We start from the raw sequence: 26,279 nt of genomic DNA, 5'->3' as shown, positions 1-26,279 counted from the left end.
AACATTCTGCTTTCAAGAGTTATAAAATTGATTTATGGTGATTCATTCTAGGTGCTTCTTCTCAAGTAAACTCTATGTGTTGGAAAAAGTTTCAGCCATTTTCCAGTAAATAAAGGCATTGTGATAACTCAGACGCACTGTTCTGTCATTATTTACCAAAGGCTCTGTCTCTTCTAAAGATAAGTAGGACTTTTAGATTAGGAAGTAATTTCCTGAAAGTTCGCCTATGCTAAGAGTCATATTTCTTAGATAAACCAAGTGTGGGGTTTTTAACTGAAAAATAGGAGAAATACAAGATTAAAGCAGTGAAGCACCTCTTGAGAGAAATCCTCCAAAGTTTTTTTGGTGTAGAAGAAGACACAGTGCTATGACTTACATATCCTAATGTCAAACTATTTGAAAAAACAAATTGAATCTGTCATCTTGCACGTCTCTCTTTTTTCTACAGAGCATATTTTAAGGTACTCCATTAGATTTTGAAAGTAAGTGCCAGCAAAATTGCCAGCACCTAACATTGGAAGTCTGGAGAAGACAAGAAGGTGTGTTCTAGTCTGTTAATACTGTCCAAAGGTAGTAGTGTTTTAAGGCAGAATGCAAATAGAGTCAGGACACTGTGATGACTTCAGGACCTGATTTACATGGAGGTAGGTAATGATGCCTGTTACCCCTCAGAATGTGCATTGTGAGGTAGCTTGGCGTAAATTTAAAGATTTTTGTAATGACTAATGTTACATTTATGATCTGTTGATCAATACTGACTAAAATGTTAATATTTTCTCCTCTTGTTTTGAGAGTAACTTTGAAAAATTAATTGGTTGGGGGTTTTTTTTAAAGTTTCATTTTAAGCAACTCTTTAAAAGTGGTTTACCATCTTGTAATGGTTTTCTGGGCTTCTGTTGCCTCTGCTGATCGCTTAATGATCTGTAATTTTGTTAGAATCGAGATTATTGAAAGATCTGTTCTAAATGCTTAAATGTCCAAGAACATAATAATGCTTATGCAAGTCAAAGTAAAACTGTACTAGTTTGTTCTGAAAAGACATTAGCCATAGGATATGTTTGGCTGAATTTTGTTGATTTTTTAATATGTGTCTTTGTTGTGGCAAACTAAATGATGTGGAAGTAATTATGGATTGATTAGGATCAAATCAGCTTCTTGCTTGCTTCTAAATTATTTTTATAAAATTATTTTATATTATAACATTATTTTTATATTATCTATGAATAGAAAATGTGATTGATTTCACTTTTTCTAGCAGAAGTTGAACATGCATTTATCTTTGGGCCTTACAGCTTCATACTTGTACAGATGGAAAGCGTGAGCCAATCAGAGAACATACCATGTCATATCTTAATATGGCACTTAATATATCAGCATAAAACCCTGATGTGATACTAGATGCTGCTTTAGCCTGGGTAAAGGCAGCAATATGCTGCTTGTGCATGGGATGTGCTCAGTATTGACTACTGCTATCTCTGCTCATGCTTGTTGATTTTTATAAATACTTGTTTTTTCAGTTGCTTAAAAAATCCATGCTTGAGAAATTCTTGTAATTATATAGGGTGAGGTAGTAAAATTATTGGCGAATGATGTAACTTCCAGAAGGTCAGAATCTTGTCTATTTTGTGTACCTATGCTTTGTGTCAGATTTTCCATGATATGTAAAAGAAAAAGGAAAAAAATTCCTAACAGAAATTCTTGAAACAAAATAGGGACAAACATTTGAAGAGATTCTTCTTTGTAACATAATATTTTCAAGAATAGGATATGTTTTCTCTTTCTGGGGAAGAATGGTTGTAGTTCTAAGATCTTGGTTTATGCTTATCTGATTCTAAGATCTTTGTCCTTGAGTACTCCCATCATTAACATCAAGGTTATTTCTAGAAAACAAGAGAGATACATTCCTCTGCTGTTCTGGAAATCACTGGTGTCTTGTGCAATATGTAATTACATATACATTTTGTAGAGACAATGGAAAAATAGGAGACCTCTATACTTTAAATGAGATAAAATTAAATGGTTTTGAATTAGGAACTCTTCTAGTTTGATACTGGTGACAGGAAACACCAGCTACTACAATCTTGTGAGGAAGCCCAGGAGCAGTGAGAACTGCTCAGCTCCCATAGCCATACTCCCTCTCATCTGTGGCTAAGTGGGCAGACAGTAAAGCACATGTTTTCTCCAGAGGCAATTCCCACACATATTTTGAGGTAAAGGAAAGGACTGAGCCCTAGCATGAAGTGATTCCCATCTCCAGGACTGAAGATACGCTTTTCCCATGAGCAAGTATCTCCTTCCTCCTCTCTGTCACTGTATTTATATGTAAAGCAAATAGAACAGAAATTTTTGTCTTAGCCTTATCAAAAGGTATTAGCAGGTTTGTACATGAAGAAGAGCCACAGTTGGCCCTGTTTTAGACATATGTAATCATGTAGTCTGAATAATCAGTTTCTGTAGGTCCTTAAATTTTACACAAAGTGTTTTCAGTAATATTCATCTGTTGTTGCATACTTAATTGTAAAACAGTGTTTTTCCTGTAGTTTTATAACACAGAATGCTTGTAATATATGTCCTCAATAATCAGATGTAATGCCAAAGCCAAGAGAGATTTGACTTCTGTATTTGCAAATTTACTGTTGCCTCAGAATGTAAAGTGAAATACTGAGGCCAGAATTTTTTATTAGAGCATGAAAATGAGATGCTTAGTAATAAACGTAGCTGAGTGAAAAAGAGGTACAGGTAAGTGAACACAAATTTTCATACTTTATGATATCAGGTGGTGGTAGAGATCAGAAAGGGTTACATTTTTTCTTTCTTTGACATTCATTGAAGTCCCAAACTCTGAATCAACTAGTAACAGCCTTATCTACCTAGATGATGCATTTAATTCGATGTGACAATTTTCCATGCTAGGAGTTGGATACTGAGCTATTGTCTAAGTAGGGTTTCCAGAATCAGGTTGAACATGGTGTTCAGTACTGTTCTGTTTCATAGTACAGTCTTGAAAAAAACCCTTTGAAATGCAAAATATATATTTTAGTGAATGGCAATTCTATTTTTGAGAATTCCAATTTGACCTGTTTTTGAAGAGCAGACCACCAGATCCACAAAAGACTTTAGATCTCCAAAAGGACTTTTAAATAAAGGTTTAAGTAACAAAGCCTAATTTGATCTGTAAAGAACCTTTCAGATTTCCCCAGGAGTCTGAATTATCACTGTTGAATTCCCTCATTGCTCAAAGCTCTGCTTTTCTTTGTATCCCCAATTCTGTCCATCTTCTCAGGGCTTAACAATGTGCTGTTGTCTGTTTGCTTTGCACCAAGTGCCCGTCAGTACGTGTTTCACCAGCATCAGAGCAGCTCTAGCATCTGTCTCCTAATCCAGGAAGCATATTTTTACCATCTCTACTATATGCCTGCTGTATTGGTCCATATACAAAATGTATTCCATCTTTTCCAATCTTACTCTGTATTAGTTTATCTGAGTGAAAATTATGTACAGTGCCATTGCACAGTCTCCTTATGCTGCTGATCTGCAACATCGTACATTATACAGGAGATAGAGTTCTTGCTGCTTCCTTCCCCCAAGGAAGTATATTCTATATATGACTGACAAATTTGAGACCATTTTTTTGAAATTTCCTCTTTCTACAACTTGCATTTATCTGTAAAATGTGGTGAAAACTAGACATCTAGTTCAAAATTAGTAGGAGTAGTGGCAAATAGAAGAACAGGGCATTTCAGATGAATTCTTCCTTTTGAGAATAGTTTAAAATTATGATGACCTCATATGTTACCTCATATAAACTATTTAGTTGGTTTAGAGCATGCGGCCAAGAATTGAGAAACGCGCACTTGGCTTCAATTTTCTCTTCTCTCTGATGGAGCACCATCAGGTGTTCTGCATCATAGGCAAATTACAGGCTTTTGGACAAGCAAGTACATTGTATTTAAAACTCTATGCATAAATCTTCACTGTCTTTGTATCCATTTTAGCTTTGTCTTGACTGCTTCACCAGTGGCAGATTCCTAGGGAGTAGCATTTAGATAGGATGTGATCCTCCAAGAAACCTAGACAAGAATGTTCCTCCCTAAGATGTCTCATTGTGGTGTTGTTTCACTTCAGGTTATTTAAATATTATTTGTTAGGGGGTTTTTTTGAAGATAGGAAATATGTCATATATAAATTCTTGGCTGCTTAATTATGACATCATTAATAAGTTTATTGAAATAATACAAGTGATAAAGTTTTTCAAATGAAAATTTCTTAAGTGTGGGATTTTTTTGAACCGTTTTGAATAACTTTTTCATCCATATGTGTGTTGCTGAGGTCTTTCTGTTCCTATTATTCCTGGAGCCACTCATGCTTTAAGTACTGTAAATAGTCAAAATCCTGCAGGACGTTTGATAGCATATCTTACATAAGTCTTTGCAGGACCTTGACCCAAGAGCTTTTAAAACTTAATTTCCAAAATAATCACATTCACTGTACGCAGCAGGATATGGCAGAAAAGCCACATGGATTAGTTTTCTTGAATGATGCCGAATTCCTGTCTCTGTAAGGATACATTTTTCAACTCCTACATTTCTTTCAGTGTACATAAGCTATTACCTTGAGAATAAAAACACAGATTTTTGATGGTAGCTGAAACGTCTACAAATTTTTCTTTTACTTCATGGGAAATAGGCATGTTAATACTAATGGATAAATTTGACTTATCTGCAAAGTGGTATATGCACACAGTCTAAACATAGGCGTTTACAGTCAGCAGAGGCTTTCGAGGGCAATTACAGTGTTCCTTTTCTGAAAAATCCTTCAGAGGCTTAATTAGCCAGAGCAGCTACCAGTAGATACCAGAAGTCAAATAAGCTAGATTTACTCAACCACTTAATGTTCCTTTATAGTCCTAGTAACTTTTTTGCAGTGTGAAATTTCTCTGGATGCTTCTTTTTTTCTCCTCTGATACTCAGGAGAAAGAAAAAAAGGCACAAGAAAACACACAGCAAGTCTTGCTCATTTCCCTTTCTTTGCTTTTGTTTTACAGGAGACACATGAAATTGTGGCTATCAAGAAATTCAAAGACAGTGAAGGTAACCTTTTCTGCTGCGTAATCTTTTCTGTAATAACTACATTGTTAATATCTCTCCAGTTGAAATAAGAAGTCTCATGTATCAAGATATGATTTAAAAATGATAATGATTTATTAGCTTTGTGAATATTCAAGACACTTAATCCTTCATACCTGCCTAGGGACTGCATTATACACTAACTAGATAACTACCTTTCTTTCTTGATGCATCTGTCTTAATATGGCTGAGATTGTGGTGTCATATGCAGGAGTAAGATCTATCATTTAGAGACTGGATGCAACTAGAAAATGTAAAAAACTCCTCCTGTAGTAGTAGCTTGCACAGTCTTTGGGCTTTATCACACTTCATCTGTGAGAGGGGATCTAAATGTTAGGGCGATTTGAAGCGGTAAATGGAGGAGACTGAGAGAAGTCCCTGAGAAGTTCAGTCATATGAGGACAAATCCAGAAGCTACCAGGGGTCCATGGAGGAAGCTGGGTGGTGAGGCAGCTGCTCTGTCCTCACTGCAGCAGGCTCCACTCTCCTCAAGAAACTTGCTCTTTGACCCCTCACAGCAGCCTGTGTACTCTGCAGTGTTGCTGAAGGGAGGAAGACCCAACTTCTGCGAGGCTTACTGTTGCTGGCAAAGGGGGTGGCAGAAGGCAGGACATGTGGAAATTATTCTGAATGCTGCACGCCCCCATTCCTCACCCAGTAATAGACCCAAAGAACTGAACAAGACAGGGCTGTCTCTCTGGCCTGCACTTGTTGGGGAACAGTCAATCACCATATTTTATCATAGGAAAAACTGGCAACCAACCATGAGAGCAATTGTCTGCCTTGTGTACGTGAGAAGTTAGCTCCGATTCCTAATGGCCTGGCACAAACAGAAGGAGAAGACAAGTATGAAGTAATAAGAGGAGTCAGCCTGGTCTGATGCAATGCAGCTGTGGTTTGCCATGTACTGAGGCTTTAGCTGAAAGCTAGGAATGTTGTTTCAAGAAACAGCAGCCACTTTATTTTAGCAAACTTTTATTTTCTGTTATTGTTTTAGGATTGGTGGTGGCCATGGAGGTGTTGTTGGTTACAAGGCCTGTAATTTTCAGAGTTACAGCAAAGTCTGATTTGCCTCTTGTTTTGCAACGCAAACTTCTGCTTTGCAGGTCATTTTCCCAGACACTTGAAGAGCATATTTGATGAATGTTTTAGCTCTGCTATTTAGAAAGCTGTTCTAAATCCCTGTTAAAGAATGCAGGAGATAGTTTAATTGTGGTGACCATCTTGACCAAGTAATGAGTGTACTTCAGAATTTCTTTTTGGAACTTGCTGTGGCTATTCAGTACAGATCATAGGCAATAAATCTCAGTTTTAATTAAGCCCCAAACAAGATTATTGTATTAGCCTCTCTACCAAAAAATGAAAACAAAAAATGCAACATTGCCATTAGGTCTGGCTTTCCAAGAGTATTACATAATGTCAGTTTACATGACTGATGACTGCTTTTCAGAGTTGTAGCTAGTTGTTTACGAGTTTCTGGAAATATGACAGAAGTTCTTTTGATGGATTTGATTCAGCCCATTTCACATCTGTCTTGTTAATATGGTAGTTCATTAGAAATTTGAATATTCTGTAATTGTTTCTATTGACACTTTTGTTTCACTGAATCTTTGCCGTTTTTTGACATATGAATGCTAAATGCGCTCAAAAGAGTCTGTCTCGCAATAGATGACATTATGTAATCAGGCTGATGCAAGCCAACATCAAGCACTCAGTTTTAAAATGAAAAGATTTAGATTGCTCTAAATTATATATTTTTAATCAAAACATTTGTGATTATAGTATTTTGTTTTCCTCTTCCCTCTTGCTACACTTGAATTTTTTATTTTTTCCCCTCTCTCTTCTGTTGATGATTATTGCATTTGCATGATCTGTGTTATTCTCTCTCCCCTACAAACCTGTTTTTGCCTTTTGCCCTGGAAAAACAAGTTCTCTTCCTTGTTTTTAATTCCTCTGCCTCTGACTGTCTTTGTGGTACATGACCTGCAGATGTGATTTAGCTTGGAATTTATGCAAGCACATCTCATTTAATATCTATCTGTTGTGGATAACAGTTCTAAGAGGCTAAGAATCCTATTTCTATGTGTGCATGAGCAAATTTATGGAATTAATGGATTTCACTTTACTAAATGAAAAACAAAACCTAATGTAGTCTGGTTTACTTCACATTTCATTAGCAGTGTCCTTTAGAACCCAGTTAGTTCAAGGCCCTATAATGATAAACAGTGTATGGAGCATTAGTAAAACATTCCTTTCTTGAACACCTTTCAGAGAATTAAATTGTCAAATCAGTTAAATTAAGTTGTCAAAACAGTTAAATTTCTGGACTCCTCTGAATTAGATTCAAGGCTTCATTGCATCAATACTTACTCTGCTGCCTTCTGAAGCTGCTATACTGTGCTGGCATTGCTGAATTTCCTTTGGAAACCTTGTGGGGAACTTACAGGACTTACAAATCTGTGCTTGGGTTTTAAAATTTGTTTGTTTTTTAATAAGCTTACTATGTCACTTTTACTTTGCACTCCAGAAAATGAAGAAGTCAAAGAAACCACTTTACGAGAGCTTAAAATGCTTCGCACTTTGAAACAGGAGAACATTGTGGAGTTGAAGGAAGCCTTCAGAAGAAGAGGAAAATTATACTTAGTTTTTGAATATGTGGAAAAAGTGAGTTGAGTTTGTAGTACCCTTACCACAGTTAAATTACCAGCTTACTGAAAATGTCTTTAGAATTGCTTTTATTTTTAAAAATTAAGCTATTCTATTCTATAAAGAGAAACAGCAGAAGCTTTAATACATCTGATTTGTAATTAGACATCCATTGTGAGAAAGCAACACTGATAACTTTACTACTGTTTTTAGATCATATGTTGGTACTTCTTAAAAAAAATTCTTCCATATATATGAACTCAAATGTCGACAAATTATGTAGACTGGAATACATATGATTTGAAGAAAAAATTCCATCTGAACTCTTTAATCCAGTTTAATTGTAAAGCTGGATAACTGTCCTCTGTTATGTTGTGTAATGAATCTTGACATAGTCTTTCAAAACAGGATCATACACTTTTGACCTTGGAATCTCTTTCGACTTTCTCCATCCTTCCCTGTTAAAAATAGGATTTGTTTGTATATTTCTGTAACAAGGCCACTATCAATAGTTGCTTAGAGGGATTTGGCAAAGATCACTGTCATTATCTCCAGTCCTGACCTCATTTTGAAACTATTCCAAAATTTCCTTAGGTTGGACTACTGCTGCCAAGCATCCTGGTCTGTTTCCAGAGAGAAACAACCTAGAACAGATTAGTCTTTTGTTATTTTAGCAACCTCATGATGGAGGTAGACCTTTGCTCCGAATTCTAACCATTTAGCATTTCTTCATGGCAAAAATTAGATGGTATTCAGATACACAGAGTAAAAAAAAAACAAAAAAAAGCAAGCTGAAACATGCGTATCTCTGTTGCCTTCATGAGATACTGCACCCTTGATTTAAATTTTCATTTAATATCCTGCCAGTGTGATGTTGCAGTCTAGCTGAGTGCTAGTCCTCTTCAGTCTTGTCTAAAAATTTCTCACCCCTAAATACTATGTCTCCTTTACCTTAGTCAACAATTTCTTTTGTTGTATAACTTCCTTGCATAATGTGAGGTGACCTGTATTAGCCCACAGTTTGGCAGAAATCAGTTTTGGTTTTCACCAGCAGATCAGCAACTTCTAATGTGGTGAATCTTACTTAGATCTAACATTCAAATCTTGACTTGTTTCACCCATGTTCCTTGTAATTGTTCCAGACACATGGAATGTCTTTGATCACACACCAACTTAGCACAAACATTTAATTTTCTGTTATAGTTGACTTGGCTAAGCTCTGTGTAGTAGTGGGTTGGAAGAGCAGCATAAGTAAAAGATATTTAATTGATCTGATGAGGGGTATACTTCAAAAATTGTTAGCATCAGTAAAAACACCAGGCTGCAATATCTAACATTATTTGCATCAGAATAAAAGAATTTAATGATAAAAGTAGGCATCACATATAGTCTGTGTCTAATGTAATTTCTGTATTAATGGTCACCTTTCTTTTCAGTGGAACTTCACAGCCAGGAATGTTTCTTCTTTTCTAATACGTTAAATAATATTCACTATCATTTCTTCAAAGACCAGGATAATTTCTGTATTTTTTGGATGAGAGGAGAGTAGAAGGAATTAAATAAAATGTGATGTAGTAAAAACTGAATTTTTTTGTTTAACTGGTGATGAGCACTTTGTGTCTTTTGGGGAATCTTAGCTCTGCAATACTGAAATCCAGATTACTTAAATTCACATTTAGTCTAATCTCCTTTTTTCATCATCCCCTTGGTTATTGTCTTCTTATTGGATTATGTCTTGCTGTGTTGATGCTACTCTTTTGTTTTGTACTTGTAATACTAACTTCTTGACTTACTTGTCCAGATCTGTGGCCTTCTGTGTGGACTAGAGTCTAACTAAAATCAATATGGTTCCTTAACAGAAAATTCCTTTTCTCAGATCTGAAGTGTATTTCTAAGAAAACTTATGCTGAAACACATAAGTTCCAGTATTTTTTCATAGATTGCAAAACTTAGAAATGTTTTCAAACATTTCATCGTATCATCATATCATCAAAGTCTCTGTTTTGTCTTGTATTTGTGTTCATTAAAATATCGTTCAAGAAAAACCTCAAAAATATTTTTATACAGCTAAAGAAAATGTTTGTCAAAGACAAGGTAAATTTATTTCAAATGAAAAATCTACAAATGCTCAAATCCATAATTAAATGAGTTGTGTAGGGCCATATAGCCAAAATACTTTTATTTCAGTGTTCAATAAATAAGACTTTTCTCTCTTCAAGTGTGCTGCTGCTGTCTATTATTCATTCAGTGTACAAACTCCATTGTACTTCTAATTGTGCAAAATTAGAGACATTTGCTAACATAATGGGAATCTAAGTGTTCTTTTTCAAAGAAGAAATTTACTAGTATAAACAGGAAGTTTATTTTCTTTCCTAGGTATATCCATAAAACAGTTGATATGGCCATAGTTACTGTAGTGCCAATATGTCTAGGATCTCTATAGCTAATACACAGCTATAGGACACTCCCTAGGTTAATATTTATGCCCCTGTGAGGCATTTTTATATATTACTTCATTTCCACTAACTGACTTTATACCCATTTATATGCGGATACGGTTTGTGATTAATCATGGCCCTGCAATGTCAAAGCAGCAGAACTAAAGAATGAAAAAAATAGTTTGTTAAAGCACTGTTGTGTACTTACAAAATGCTGTGCTTTGCTAAACTTTTCGTACAGACACACTGAGCTAGTGTTTCTGTTAAAGCAATGTTTTGTAACTAAATTACATTTTAGATGTGTTAGGATAACTGGTTTGATGACAGTCTTTTAAGAATTTGTGGTTTACTTGTGGTTCACCTTTAATGTTTATGAAACAGCTAGGAGTATGCTTATGATTAAAATACACTCCTTGAATGTTAAACTACTGTTCCATAACCAGGCTCTGTAGCCTAAGTATGTTGCTTCACAAGGCTGAATGCTTGTTATCTTCCAGCAACTAGAGTATAGCTATGTTAAATAATGTGTCTTTTAAATGTTTAGAATATGCTTGAATTGCTAGAAGAAATGCCAAATGGAGTTCCACCAGAAAAAGTGAAAAGCTACATCTACCAGCTAATTAAAGCAATTCATTGGTGCCATAAGAATGATATTGTTCATAGAGGTAAGTGTGTAGCTCTCCATATGAAATTAAGCCCCCTGTAGGAATTTGCTTTTTTTTTTAGGGAAAGATGTTACAGCTTAAAGTAATTTGTATTTAACATAAATAGAAGCAATCACTTTATATCAACAGGAAAAAAAATTTCAGTTGGACTGGATCTTAAGTCTGCTGTGTGACTTCAGATAATTTTAAAACTAAATTCATCTACATATAAAACTTGCTGTCCACTGTCTTTGGGGCATGATATAAAAATTGTGAAGTGAAACTGAAGTACAGACATTGTCTAAGGAAAAGGAATTTTTTAAACCTTTCGTGGTGGTCAGTCATTTCACTTTTGAATCTGATAATAGAATACTAGGAGAAAAAAAATCCAAAACTTAAAACTTGGTCTCCCATGTTTTACATCTTAACGCAGATCCTCCCAGCTCCCCTAAGCTTCAAGCACTTAAACTACATATCTTGATGTATGACTTTATATAGTTTTATGTCTTTTATCCTGATTTAATAAAATTGTATTTTGCTTTGTGGCTTTGCAAGAGTAACATTTCTAAGTAATGTTTCCATTAAATTAACATTCTTATACAATATGCTTTTTATATTTAAGACCAATTAAACATAAGCAAGAGTCTGAAAATATTTTGTAAGATATAGTTTGAAAAATATACCATGTATGTATACAGCAATATCCATATAGGAATGAAAAAAAGGGCTTAAAACTAGACAAGACGTTTTTTCTAAACAAATTAAAAGAGATGATCAAGATGGTCATTATAGCCGAAAATGCTGAGCACAACACACAACATTTTATTGGTTAACTGGGTAATTAAATATCAGTTCTTTGTATTATTTTGCAATATGCAATATTATGCATATTGGTTTGCTGCCCAGGAATATCTGTAAGCACATTTTATCTTCCCATATTTTGTTGGGAAACACTTAAAAAGACTTCAAAAGGCAGAAAATTAATTCTGCCTGTTTACAGACTGAATTGCTGGAAGCTGTTTCAGCAGTTGCTCTTGTAATGCTTCATTTATGATTGTGTGAATATCTCTAAATACATTATAATGAAATAATATTTGTTGACAAAGTTCAAAATTAAAGGGAAATTAACAGCTCTTTTTTTTTTTTTTCACATCTACTCTGATACTTCAGATATCAAACCAGAGAATCTCTTAATAAGCCACAATGATGTTCTGAAGTTGTGTGACTTTGGTAAGTTCAATAGATAGATAGCTGCTGCTCACCTTTTTAAAGAAAATCTCTTGCAGTGGAGTTTTGCCTTATTGTGTAAGAGTTCTACAGTATGTGCTGTTTAAAAACCTTTTAACAGTCAGAATTGATTACTGCTTCAGGTTTGAGGCTAGTATTTTAATTTGAAAGATCTCTGGGCTTAATTTGCATACCCTGTGAAATACCTGTGTTAACATGTCAATATAAACACTGCCTTTCTCTCTTCCTCTGTTAAACAAGGTTTTTGCTAGTGCTGCTGCTGACACACAGCTGAGAACAGCAGAGATGATAAACTGATTAGGAGGCTAGCAAATCTGTGGGTTTATCTGGCCTGTGTATTGAAAGAAAAGATAATTCTTCATTGATGTTTAGTAAAGGCACAACAGATTTATACTTTTTATGTATTTTTTGATCCACTGGCTTTTGTGGACTGCTATGTGTGTAGTTATAGGTCAACTTTTTTTGTTACCTAATTAAGGAATCAGATGTCCACATATGTTTAATGACTGAATGACTGGATGTTAGAGTCAGAGCTGTACATGTTAACTCTGATGTTTCCTGACATACCAATGCCTGTTTAATGTCAACTTTAAGGCCTTGAAGAATTGTCACTCCAGTACAAGGCAAACTTTGGCCATGTGAGTAATTCCCAAAAGACAACAGGGAAGAGTGTACACTGTTCCAACAATCTGTATTTTTATTCTAAATGCTACATAAACACAGAATAAAATATTTTTCCCTCTGAAAAGCTTACAGTTTCACTTGGTAGATAAAAGCCAATTCCGCAGTGTTACCCCAGAGGCACTTCTCAGTGAGAACAGTTTGAAAGCTGTCATTTCAAACCTCTGCAATTTTGAATGAAAAGAAGAACTGCTAACAAAATAGAATGGAATATGTTTTTAGGAACACAAGAAAGGCATTTTTCATTTGCAATGCTTCTTATTTCATTTAATCCTAAAAGCATTTTTGCTTAAGCATTCAGAAACAATAACTGTTCTAGGAAAAACCTTAGAAGATTTGGTCCGTACGAGTTCTTTGAATTCAGAGCCATTTATTCTCCAGTGTAAGGAACTACGCAGCTCTAACAGAACACCAGGGTACTGCTGTGTGGTGCCCTCATTGCCTTTGCCTTTTCAGTATCCACAGGCCTCCTGTCTGCACTGCTGTGGCTGCCCTGGCACCATTGACCAAAGTCCAGAGCTGGTGGGGCAGGATTTTTCCCTCATTCTACACTGATTATCAAGGCCTTGCCACTGCCAAGCAAACCCCATGAGGTTGGCAGGGCCAACTCTCCAAGGAGTGAAGGCTTGTGTAGATTACATTTTGCTCCCTCTCCACCGCTTCACCCTCCACATCAGCTTTGGGGACCAAAAGCTCCTTATGCAGAGCTAAACAACCAGCACATGGGCAGTGCCTGTCCCTGAACAATGCCTGCTCCACTGTGAGCTAACTTCATCAGGGGCAGGAATAGCCAATGTGGGCATGAGTGTGTCCTGAAGGGAACAGTTGACCCCACACATGCTTCCCTCCCTCCCTCGTTTTTTCTGGAGTGGGGATGTCCCTTCTTGAAAGTAACACCATTAGAGTTGTCATATGCTATCACCTAACAAATCTTTGCATGTGGACTTGTTTCAACATCCTCTGTGCAGCAGTATTGCAGGAAAATATAAAGCCGGACAAATGGTACGATCATGTTTTGGATGTCTGCTTTGGCACTAGATGTAGATGATGTGAATTCTGTTAGCAGTGATGTTCTGTGTGGTCTGTTGGCTTGCTCACACTGTGTGCTCCAACCATGTTCTCTCTGTGCTGTTGGAAAGGACACGCAATCATAATGTACTCAGAGTGATCAGCACAGTATCAAGGAAGGCAAACTAAGAGAATTTCTGTTGTTCTTACTGTTCATGTGGGTTAGTTTTAATTTTAATCAACCTTTCAGATTTAGTTGAATTTAAAATTCTGAGAAACTCTTCTAATATGGAATCAGTTTTAAGTTTCTAGCGTTATTGCTAATTAACATTATTGCTAGTAACTTAAGCTATGACTGTAAAATCCCTGTCAGAATGGTGTTAGTCACAGATGTTTCCTGAACATGCACAAATTAGGATGTAAAAATTTGCCTTTTAACATGATTTAACATATGTTGTCTGACTACCTAACTTAAATCATATTTTGGAACACAGGTACTTGTCACATACAGTGTCACATTCCTCATGTGATTACAAATGCAAAGAAAAGGACTATGCATCCATTTCCAATAGCCCAGTGGAGAAAAACAATTTGAATAGAAAAGTTCATAAATTTTTAACAAGATATTTCTTCTTAATCCTTGTGCCATGTGTTCTGTACATACCGTGCTAGATAAAATTGAGATTGAATGTTGTGCTTGCCCGGACACATGTTGTGTGGGTGTCATTTCTGCCAATAGAAGTGAAAGAAGAAAACAGTACAAAGTGCCGACTACAGAAGATGCATCTGACTGTTGGAAGTACTTAGTTTTTCTGACTGGTGTGTTTGCTGTTTCAACACCAGGGCTTCAAAATTACTTGTTTTAGCAATCTCTTAATCTCAGTATGATGTGTAAGCATAGAAATCATGAAACACAGGACTGGAAAAGACCTCAAGAAATCCTCTAGTTCTTCCACCTACTCAGAGAAAGGATTAAGAATGTCTTTGTCATTCTTGACAGGTGTTTGCTTAGCTTATTCTTAAAATTCTGAATAATGGAGGTTCCCTAGTGTTCTTAGGCATCTATTAAAGTACTTACATGTCATTAACATTAGAATGCTTTACCTTATGTCTAACTGAAATGTGCCTTATTTCTCTGTAAGAAACTGACAATCTCCTCCTTTTTTCCTTACACCTTTTTCCTTGTCATCTCTCTTACCATGTTCTGAGTTGTTTCAAGTCCTTTCTTGAAATTTCTGATTTTGCTTGTTATTTCTTCTTGCATCATGATGCATTCGGGAATGCTATTGTTTCCATAGTCACCCTCACCCAAATTGCCTTCTGTCTTCATCTTCTAATCTATTCGTTCTCACTAGTTAGAGTTTGGTCTAATCTTCTCCCTTGTTTCCTTCTCTTACTTTTATATACCTGATACCTCAGCACAATTGGAGGAAGGAACAATAAGCAAACTCTCATCATAACCAAAAAAAAAAGTAATTGTTCCCTTAGAAAGGTATTATGCTTTCCTGAATTGTTAGTTCTGTCCATTATCATTCTGCATTGTGTCACAGAGTCAGAGCAGTATTGAATCTATAAAATGGTTTCTTATATCACCCAACAATATAGAAATGACACTGAAGTCCATTATGATAATTTTACTTTCTGTCTTGCCGCATCAAATCTGTGCTGCACCCAGCCTGTAAAGGTGGGGGCTGATTTCTCAGGCTATTTTAGCTCCTGACTGTGACCAAGTTCCAATAGACTGCCCTGTAGGGAGGAGGATGCATCCTTGACCTGTTGATTCTTCTGGTGCACAAGGGCTCATGTGTTACCTTAGCACATGTTTATTTCTATCATGTGACACTTTTTTCTCTTTCTTCCTCCTCCTCTCTTCAGTCTGGACCTTCCCACATTTTGACTGTCCCATTTCTCAGTGTAGCTCCTGGTTATCTCCTCTCTGTTGTTTCAACACATGAATGGAAGATTTTTCATTGGCAAGATTAATCAGATAGCTCATATAATTTGAAACAGAAACAGGGCTGCCTAAGCAGTTCTAAATATAGTAATGTTTCCAAATTTATTCAATCCCCATGTTACAAGTAATAAAAAATTCCTTTCCAGCTTTTCTCGAACAGCATCAGTAATGTTCATTAGACTTTATGGGAACAGAAATGAATTATGATTATTTTGGAACAACTTTGAAATATCGGTTCCTCATCATAAGTGCCTTTTAGTTTATTAACTCTTGAACTTAAAGGTATCTTGCAGAAAGTAACAGCTGTAACCTGTGTAATTAACAAATTTATAATTGTTTTCTATAATCACTAGTCTAATAATAATAATCTGCGTCCAAATTGTTACTTCAACTTGGAGTAAATTAGTGTTCCACAGGGATGAGTGGAACTGGGTTTCTTCACACTAAACTGCCAAACAAGATACACTTTCAGAATACTAAAAAAAAAAAAAAAAAAAAAAAAAGTTTAGAACTTTACTAGCATAGTTGTGTGGGAAAGGCAATTCTGGTGGCTTCTGCAAAAGAACTCATAACAAAAAATGACTATTGCATTTAAGTAGCACTAATTGATTCAGAAAATAAAGTTGCGCGTTGTACTTCTGTGACACTTTGGAATTTTATTCTTTTTCATTGCTCATTCAATAATGGAAAGACATAGTGATTTCACTAAAGTGAATTTTGACTGAGTTCTTATGCCACATGCCACTAAGAAAGCATTTTGAAAATGCTGTTTCTGCATTTCAGTCCCAAAAGCTTGTCTTGGTTTGAGCTCTAGTAAGGAGCCTACACATGTGAAGTCTTGCTACTGAGATCTATCTATCCTGTCTCACCTTGTTGGTAATTAGTTGTTTGAAAACAGTAAGAATCTTGATACTTTTTGAAAACAGTGACAACATCTGCCCTAGAGTACTTCTACATGAAGAATCCAGTAACAACATTACTGCGGTGTTTGGCTGACATTTTTTAAATGCAGGAGAATGAAAACAGAAGTCTAAATTATTCCTACATCTGGATTTTCCTCTGTGTGTGTGTGTGTGTGTGTATATTCTAGTACTCTTCTCTGAGCTAGTGGTCATAATTGTTATGCCTTAGGACAGTAGTAAAGTTTTGGTACAATTGCAAATAAATATAACTTCTTAATTTTTTTTTATTGTTAACAAAATGATGTGGAGAAAGAATTTAATTTGGACTTGCTTTCTGATCTTAATTCATGAAGAATTGCTGTGAATATGGTGCTAAAGCAGATGGGAAGCCAAAACTTGTGGAGTGAGCCAAATGCAGATATAAACAGTTTTGCTGATCTTTGGTAGATTCCTGCATTTTATAGTTTTGAGGAGATGACCCTTTTCTTTGCCAGGTCAGGGAGGGAGTGTCCTTAAATAAGAATAATACATAGTTTTTTGACCTGTTTAAAAAATTGAAGGTAGTGAGACTGTAGTAATTAAAATCAATGAACAGAAGAGTCTACTCCACCTGCATGTCTGTTGTTTCTAATGTTGTGAATCTTCTTCTGCAAGCATCTCAGTAGAGGTAATAGTTCAACAGCTTACGTGGTGTAATGATAACAGGTAGCTTTTGCCAATCTGTTTGGATTATGTAAACCACCAAAAATAATAGCAAAACCCCACAGACTTGTGAGGAGAGTACACAAGTAAGGTAGTCATTAAAACAGACATGCTGACTTTCACTGTTGTATCAATAAAAGCTTGCATTTCAGTAGACAAGCACTTGTTAGAGAGATCATTCTGCAGCAGGGGTTGTAAACAATTTGCTTCTATATAAATAGATGTGACCTCTTACTGCCAAAATCAGTGGTGATGTGCATATTGTATTTAAAATGGGCTATAATATTTCATGCTGTTTCTCTGACAGGCTTTGCTCGTAACCTCTCTGAAGGAAGCAATGCTAACTATACAGAATATGTGGCTACCAGATGGTACCGCTCACCTGAACTCTTGCTTGGGTAAGTACAGTTTGTAGAACTGCCATGATAAATTTTGACAGATTCTTTACAGTTTTTCAAGCACTTTTTGTAAGCTTCAACTATGGAGAACTGTGGTTTATTTAAAGGCAAGATTTCAAGAGGCTTCTAGATTTTCATTAATTTTTGTTCGTTTCCAGTAAGTCGGTATGACCTGTCTTGAGCTGAGCAATATTTAACTGATTAAAATATTAAGCTGAATTGTAACAGATGTACTCCCAATTTCTACACCCTCACCCCCATTTCCTTCAGAAAAGGTTTTCATGGTAGTCTTGTAGCCTGAAATGTTCCATCAGCCTTATGGTGGACATCACATAGCAATGACAGTGCGGCTTTCAAAATGTGACACTTGTAGTTATCTTCATCCTTTGGGTCAAAACTGTATTAGGAAGAATTTTTTTGCTCAGAAGGTGATAAGGCACTGGAACAGGTTGCCCAAAGAAGCTGTGGATGCCCCATCCCTGGAAGTCTTCAAGACCAGGTTGGACAGGGCTTAGAGCAACCTGGTCTAGTGGAAGGTGTCCCTGCCCATGGCAGGGGTGTTGGAATGAGATGATCTTCGAAGGTCCCTTCCAACCCAAACCATTCTATGATTCTGTGATTTGGTTTTCATTCCTAGTTACACTTTGCCAGCACTGGTGAAGTCACTCAAAAGGCTGGTGCTAGCTTTTTGCTAGTCAGGAAGAATTTATTGAAGGAGGCTGTAAGAGTCATTTCAATAAAGCACTGAGAAGTTAGCATTGCATTGCCTGCAAAAGTAGTAGCTATGTGAGTAGCCTCAGCCAGACAATTTAGTTTTACTCCTTTATTAATCTGTAAAATGAGCGTATCATTGCCTCGCAAGATGAAACAGATTTTCAGATAATAAATGAACAAATTCATAGGACCCAAAAGGGCAGAGGAAGAGAAAAAAAATAACTGGAGATCTCCTATATGTGATCTTCCAGTTACTATCGAGTTCAACATGAATGCTCTTGTAGAATACAATTCCTATGTATAGTGATACCCATATTCTTAAAATAAGGAATTGAAAGCTACAGGATGAATCAAAAAAGTACTGGTCACTTCTGAGAATCTTTAAACATAATGTTTCATGCTGCTGGGCAACAAGTTGACAGCTTTGATTAACGCTGAACTAGATATTTTTTGAACAGGTAAGGCATTAAGTAATAATTATTCTGTCAATAAAGTCACCCCAGTATTCCCAGAGCTGTACTAATCTTAATCAAACTGGTAGGTAGTTGTGTTCTTATGTGCAGAATACTATGTTAAAGCTGCCAATAAAAATCTCAAAGCTCAATTGTTCAGATCTTGGAGAAAACAGTTAAGCTTCCAGCAAAGTGCATGTGTTTGTGTGAATATGTAAGTATAAAAAAAGACTTGAAAAGAAAACATCAATTGTGGCTTTTTAAGGTACATAGTATTTTGCTCTCTCTCTAGTAGTAATGAGGATTTAGGAGGAAAGATATGAAAAGCTTGACAGACATAGTATCAGTCTGACCTGCAATTTTCAAAACTGTTTTGTTACCAAAGGAAATTTAACAGGAATTGTGTCTGTTTGTAGTTGACTAAATCTGTTTGATTAACTTGTAGAGAAAGGGAGGGGATTTGTGTATTTAATGCTTCAGCTTTGCTGATGTATGGTTTTAATGCCAAGTTTTTCTGGCAAAAAGTGATGCCTATTTCTTGGCAAACCTGTTCTATTTCCCAGGCACTGATCTTTCCCATTCCTCCTTTCCTTGCATTTACCAAATCTTTATAAGCATCTAATATTAAAATTCTTCTCAGGTTTATTAAATATATACATTTCGACAAATACAGTTTTACTTTTTCAACTTTTAAAATGTGTCCCAGAGTGGTTTCTGTTTAGCAATGAGGTTCCAGACTTAAATTTCAAGAGAGCAAAGAAATTGCTGCCTAATTATTCACAGAACATCTAAAATCTACTCACTTTGGAGAGCCTCAGGTAACTAGCTACTAGTGGAGTACTCTGTACCCTTTGATGACAAAATATTGCTAAAAGCCAGTAGATTTAAAAATATACCAAACTAATAGATGAAAACATGTTTTGGAGAATCTAATATGTGCAGGCTTAGACTATAATACTTCTGATTTATGGTCCATCTGTCCTATAGGAGTTATTTCATTTTCCACCCATATCACTTGTGCATTTTTTTTCTCTTGTGATATGATGAGAGTGATCCTGGCAGCCAGCTGGAGTCTTGAGCATGCCTTTCCAAACAACAACACTGCAGTTTACACTGCCTTAAGAAATGGGTATTTTCTGATTTGTTTCTGTTTGACTACAGAGTAAATACTGAAAAGTTCCTAACTACAATTCAGCTTTTTTTTATTCTTGAGAGCAAGGAAGGGTAATGGTCCATGCCTTAAAGGAGTTTTAGCCCATTCCTCAGTTGTAATCCTAGCTTGTTCTCCAGTACCCCAGCCTACACCAGCCTTTTCCCTATTTCACATTTCATTGGAGGAAACTGCATATTAAAAGGGAATTGTAAACAAAGATGTGCTTGGTTTTCTGTTGTAATAAAAGGGTAGGATTTTTACCTGCAGTCTCACAAACTGTTTTGCTCACAGATCCTCACTTTTCAAATACAGGCACAGAGCATCTTAAGAGCAGATCCTTGGCTTTGGAGTCCATTCTCACCTGTACTGCATTTTGCAGTGAGGAAAAAAACTAGGCCTTCCTTGGCACTCTGACGTAATGGGTGGGTTGGACTGGCAGCATCCCAGAAAGGTCAAACACTGAGTCAATCCACAGGTAGCCACTGTGGTGGTTCCTTGTCAGCAGTCAGTTCCAATGGGACAAGTGTTGATTGATTGTGATGTCTCATGTCAGATTCTCAAAGGCAGGCAGTTTTTGAAATTTTGGTGTCCTACTTTGGCTTTCCCAGCTACCACAGACTGCTGCACTAGTCGTCTCAATGGGCCTGTAGTTTCACTCAGGCTATCGTCCAGCTAGAATTGCTTTCTCACCTTCACCTTATCAAATCAAGGGTTTACAAGTTCCTCTGGCCAAGTGTCCACTCCACAAGCTAAGTAAATAATAATGAGTAATCGATGGGGAGAAGTCAGATATTTTTTCTGTAGTTTGAGCATGTTCTTTCTCTAAACATCTTCAATCATTAACATAAGGAAGGAGTGAAGAGGATAGATTTAGGATAGGATTTGTCACCTGCAGCTCCTGGTGCTGTCTTATTCCAGAAATAGGCAAGACAGCTGTAATTTAAATCTCTTGAAACAGAGGTTGAGTTATTGGATTACAAGTTTCAAAAAGAAGAGACTAAGTGAAATATGTTTTCAGTTCAATCTTTGTTACAGTCTTTATTATTTTTATAGCTTTTTCTTTGACGTGAAAAGAATTCTCCAGTCATTCTATTCAAAACATCCAAAAGAGATTCTTGGAATAATTTGGATGTTTAAAAATTTTTTTACAATTCAATAACACTTGGGTGTACAGAAGAGAAGTTTTCCCCATAACCCCACCCATGGCTTTGCTCCAAAACAGGAATTATTTACTTTATGCTGTCATTGCTTCCTCGCTTATGTTTTTTAAGGAATAGTTTTCAGAAGAATTCCATTTTCTTTCTAATTAAAATTTCATTGTATGAATGGTGGAACAGATATTTCTTATCATTTCTGTTCTTCCAGTATGCCTACCCGTCTAGTAAGCACAATGGAAAAATAAATGTAATACAGGAACAGAGCGCAGGAATTGGCCCTGGAGAGAAGGGAGGTTAGTAGTAGTTTAGCTGGGAGTGGTAACTGCTTTGCAATCAAAAAGATTATTCTTGTATGTAAGATTTTTCACAAAGAATCAGATCCCTAGGGGCACTTGAAAATTCCTCTCCTGCCTTTTCAAGCAGTGATAGAGACATCAGGAAATCCAGGGCAGAAACAGAGGGCGTGGTATTTGAGGTAGTCTCTTTAATATCACATTTTGTTTTTCTGTGTTTTAAGGAAGTGGGCCATGGGAAATATGGCCAATAAATTGAAACAGCTCAGTAAGAATACAAGGTCAGTGGGTGAAAAACACTGTACATTCACTTTACAGAGCCCCTTATGGAAAGGCTGTGGATATGTGGTCTGTAGGCTGTATCCTGGGAGAGCTGAGTGACGGGCAGCCCTTGTTTCCTGGTGAGAGTGAGATTGACCAGCTCTTTACCATCCAGAAGGTGCTGGGCCCGCTGCCAGCTGAGCAGATGAAGCTCTTCTATAGCAACCCACGCTTCCATGGCTTGCGGGTAAGGGAAAGCTTTGTTCTTTTTCTTACTTTTTTTAGTTACTTGAGCAATGTTTACAGTATTGTTGTTGTTGCTGTGAAGGTTCTTTTCATTTACACTGTTCATTATCTATTGCCTCTATTTCTGTGTAAGTATGGAATATATAGATTGTAAGGCATTCATAAGTCAAAATAAAATTCTGATTACACCAGTATTGAGTTTTATAAATATGCTTGTTTTCCTGTTAAAAGTTGATTAAAGATTTTCTCTCATTTCTTTGACATTTCTGTCATGAAATTTACCTCTTATATCCAGTTTAGCACTGCCCTGACAGGTTTACATGGTAAAGTTTAGTGGCAAAGCTCTGTCAGGTCAGATTGTGGAAAACTCATGACTGCTGTCTTCAGGCTACTCTGTTGGAAAAATCTGAGCTATAGATGCTACTATCATGGCAGAAGAGCTTTCTGCCTTTTGACTTATATTCCTGGGGAGTTGATGTAGGCCACATAAGTAAAAAAACTCTTCCTACTGACAGCATTGTTCCTTTCAGGGATTTGCCCATATAATGTAACGACATGCTCACTAATATGATAAATCTGCTCAAGTTGGGATGTGTAATATGGAAAAATACCAGAATCAATAAATAAGTAATAGCTCTGTTATTTTTAGCAATACCTGGTCAGTGACTCGTGTTTCCTTGTATCCAGTTTCGGTTGTCATTTTTTATTAATAAAAGTTTCTTGGAAAGGTGAGTTTATGATCTTGATAAATGTTCTGAAATCATTAGTTTAAATCATATAAAGAGACATACAAAGGTTTTAGGAGACCTGATCTGTGCTAAAGACTCAAGATTTGAATTTTACTCTGAAATAGAGAAGATGTGAGAATGTGAAAGGGAATGAGTGGGGATCTAGTTGTGTTAAAACATGTTAGAAGTTGCCATAAATTTGGTTTTGCTGATGATGATAAGAAATAGTTGGCTTAAGGTGTTAAGGTAATTATTTTAGGTACAAGGATAACTAATTCTGAAGAGTTTTTGTTGAAGTTTGTAGATCATCAGCAGAGGATTTTTAAAAAATTATTAGACAAGCATTTTTTGTAAGGTCCTATTTGTATTTCATCCTTTTTAGAACAGTGGACTGGATGGGATTTTCTGTTTAAAAAATTATAACCCCTTATGAGGAAAACAATACTTTAAAAATTGTAAGCAAAATAAATTACCGTCTCTTCTATGTTATTTTACAGCTGTGCAGTATAATCTTATTTGAATACATACTCTGTAGTGTTTTAGGATGAGAATGAAATATCTTTGTTTTGTAGCTTTTAAGTACAGAAATTCAAGAAGACAGCATGTACCTTATGTGATTAGCACAAGGTTGAGAGTCTGTTCTCATCTCAGATCAATGGTTTATTACTTGGCCTCAGACATGTTGCTGCCTTCTTATCCCCATTTGTGAAGTCTGACTGCAAGTGATGACGACAGTGACATGGCCTCTCATAGAGAGTAGTTTTTGAATACTGAAGAAAAGTCTGAATAATGGCCTAAACTTCAAAAATACTACAAAAATATTGGTTCGGAATATGATATTCATTAGTTAATTCTGGGGGAAAATTGTCCCATGTTATAAGATCAACTTAAAAGTACATTTTTTCTGAATGTAGCATAACTTAGTAGTGAAAGATTTTCCGTTGCATAGCATATAGAAGGCATGCTGTGATCAAGCCAATTACTATTTACAAGCTGGATCTGGTGCTCGGTATTCACAAGATAGAAACTAGCCCATGATGTGGATTTTTTTAGCCATATACTTAGACTTAGTAGTAATGTAGAATTTCTACACTCCTGTAACTGTGAGTACTAGCATATTGTAACACAAAATTAAAAACAAGTCTAATACAAACACTCCAGCACCACATGCATATGTATACAGATGCACATTTGTTGACTTTCTGTCCTTTCTTTCTGCCCATATCCTTCATACATACATATATATATACATATACACACACCAAAAACACGTTTTTTCTTTCTCCTGAGGTTTAGAGAGTATTTAGTGATATCTCTCCAATTCTTTTGAGGAGGAAAACATCCATGGTATGTTGAAGGCCCAAGGAAATAAAATAATATGGGATCAGAAAGTACCAATAGGCTCATGCCTCTATGGAAAATGTGAGTGGCAATGTAGGGCTGTAAATATTATTCTATAAATAAATTATGTGAATAATCTGAACAATTCCAGTGAATAGTGACTGTTGCTTTGCATGACTTCAACATATTTTCATGTTTCCCTGGTCATTCTGGATATAAAATCTTTATGATTGTCATTCTACATGAAGACAATAACATTTTGCCATTTGGTTCATGTAAAAATTGGAAGAAATATGGAAGCCTCAGTTTACCTAAGTTACTATGTAAGATCAACACAGCGGACTTGGACTTAAAAAGATTCTCAATTATTCATAAACCTCTTAAAAATAAAGTGAAGTAAAAAGAAAAATACAGAGACTATTTAGGAACAAACACATTCAAACTAATGTTCTTTCAGTTTCCTTTGAAGTTCACAGAAGGTAATTTATGAAAAGTAATGCTAGTACAAATAATGGGTGCCCCTTGTAGTGTGCACTTCTCATGGTCTTCCCAGATCTCACTGCAGTGTGACCACAGCAGTAATCCTGAACCTTAAACCTTTGGGGTTTCAGCATTTTTCACTAAAAACATTTTGGAATTGTTTGGTAATCTTTGGTATTTAACTAATACTGTATTTGCACTCTCAAATTCTTTCAAAGCTATTTTTAATATTTTTTCCCTTTTAAATATAGGTTGCTTATGTTAGTTCTGAATCTACTTTAAACCTCCTACCTCTTGTCAATCATAATGCCACAAAAAATCTAAGTTGATTATTTCTCACTTGAAGAGGTTTCTTGGCTGCCCTAATAATCAAGAATGCTTTCTTTGGTTGACTAGATGCTTATCATATCAACAGTTACTTGTTTCATTATAGCATTTTATGATATTTCATAAACCACTAACGTTTTCAGTGCTTATGTTTCCCATTAATTACATGCTTTGATTTCACTGTGTAGTTTTTATTTTTTGAAACATTGTATTTATGTATATCTTGTTTATATTACAAGTATATTTACCCTGTATTTTTTACAGTTTCCAGCAGTCAATCATCCACAGTCTTTAGAGAGAAGATACTTGGGAATTTTAAGTGGTGTATTGCTTGACCTTATGAAGGTAGGAAAATGTCTTTTATTTTCTGTCTGTAATATGTAGGAAAAGATGTAAGTGGCTTTTGACCTTTGTTTCCTAATGTAATACACCTTAAAAGTACCTGTGAACTTCCTTTTGCAATATTTTGATATCACCATTGTTTGCAGTAAGGCTTGGTATTTTCTAGGAATCAGGAAAATATCCCTTGCAAATGCTGGGAGTGTCTGTTCAAATTTGACTGATTTGATAAACCATACATAGTCCAGACAAAAGTATCACCGTCCTTTGCAGCACTATGCATTCATACCAACATACATTCAGATGCACCAGCTGCCTTAGTAATACTGGAGCAGAAGATCTCAACCCACCATTTATTTAGATAAATCCACAGAGTATTAGGCTAACCTGAGTTGTTCATTTGCTGTTGGGTAAGCATATGGATGTGGACAGTTGTCAAAGTTGACACAAACCCAGTTTTGGGTTTTTACCCAAACTGTTAATCTGCTTCCTGTCACTCACCTCTACACAAGTGTGTATGTTAGGTTACTCTTCAGCCCTGATTTGGAATAAGTCAGCGTGGCCCAACTAGGATATAGTCCTGAGATACCTTCTTATTGGGAATCAGGAGAAGCTAGCTCCCCTCAAAATGACCAAGCACTGTAAAGCACTGTGCTATGCATTTGTGCTGTATTCCTGGGTATGAAACATGTATTGTTGTCTTTACTATTGTACTATAAAAACATTACCATGGTCAGCTGCACTACAACCCTCACATTATTTCTTCCCAGTACGCTGGGGAAAAAAAAAAAAAAGTCATAGTGTCAAAAATTTGGTTTAGAATCACAAAACCACTTAAGAGTTAAAGGCAATATGGGACAAATATGAAGTGTGGATATGACTAATCAACTCTAAATGAATTTTATGGTCCCAAGACCAACTGCACCAGTTTTGTTGTAAAACAGAGATCACCAGCTTTGGGATATACTTGGGTGTTTACTTGCTTTTAGCAGTATTGTTGTAGCCAGCAGAAATCCTCAAATTTGCTCTACTCTTTTCATC

The 26,279-nt window shown here is 36.0% G+C and overlaps 1 protein-coding gene across 2 annotated transcripts in view; it reads left to right on the top strand.

Annotated features, from left to right (window-relative positions):
- CDKL5 (cyclin dependent kinase like 5) overlaps positions 1 to 26,279 on the top strand; it is a 127,317-nt gene that overhangs the window by 68,100 nt on the left and 32,938 nt on the right. For both annotated transcript variants that reach the window (XM_032678571.1, XM_032678572.1), the window contains exons 4-10: positions 5,045 to 5,090; positions 7,654 to 7,790; positions 10,755 to 10,875; positions 12,025 to 12,084; positions 17,657 to 17,747; positions 21,835 to 22,024; positions 25,164 to 25,244. In XM_032678571.1, the coding sequence (XP_032534462.1) occupies positions 5,045 to 5,090; positions 7,654 to 7,790; positions 10,755 to 10,875; positions 12,025 to 12,084; positions 17,657 to 17,747; positions 21,835 to 22,024; positions 25,164 to 25,244 (726 nt within the window). The remainder of the gene's footprint in view (positions 1 to 5,044; positions 5,091 to 7,653; positions 7,791 to 10,754; positions 10,876 to 12,024; positions 12,085 to 17,656; positions 17,748 to 21,834; positions 22,025 to 25,163; positions 25,245 to 26,279) is intronic.

This window comes from Chiroxiphia lanceolata, chromosome 2, assembly GCF_009829145.1.
Source record: "Chiroxiphia lanceolata isolate bChiLan1 chromosome 2, bChiLan1.pri, whole genome shotgun sequence".
Taxonomy (NCBI): domain Eukaryota; kingdom Metazoa; phylum Chordata; class Aves; order Passeriformes; family Pipridae; genus Chiroxiphia; species Chiroxiphia lanceolata.
This window is presented reverse-complemented; position numbering and strand designations above follow the sequence as displayed.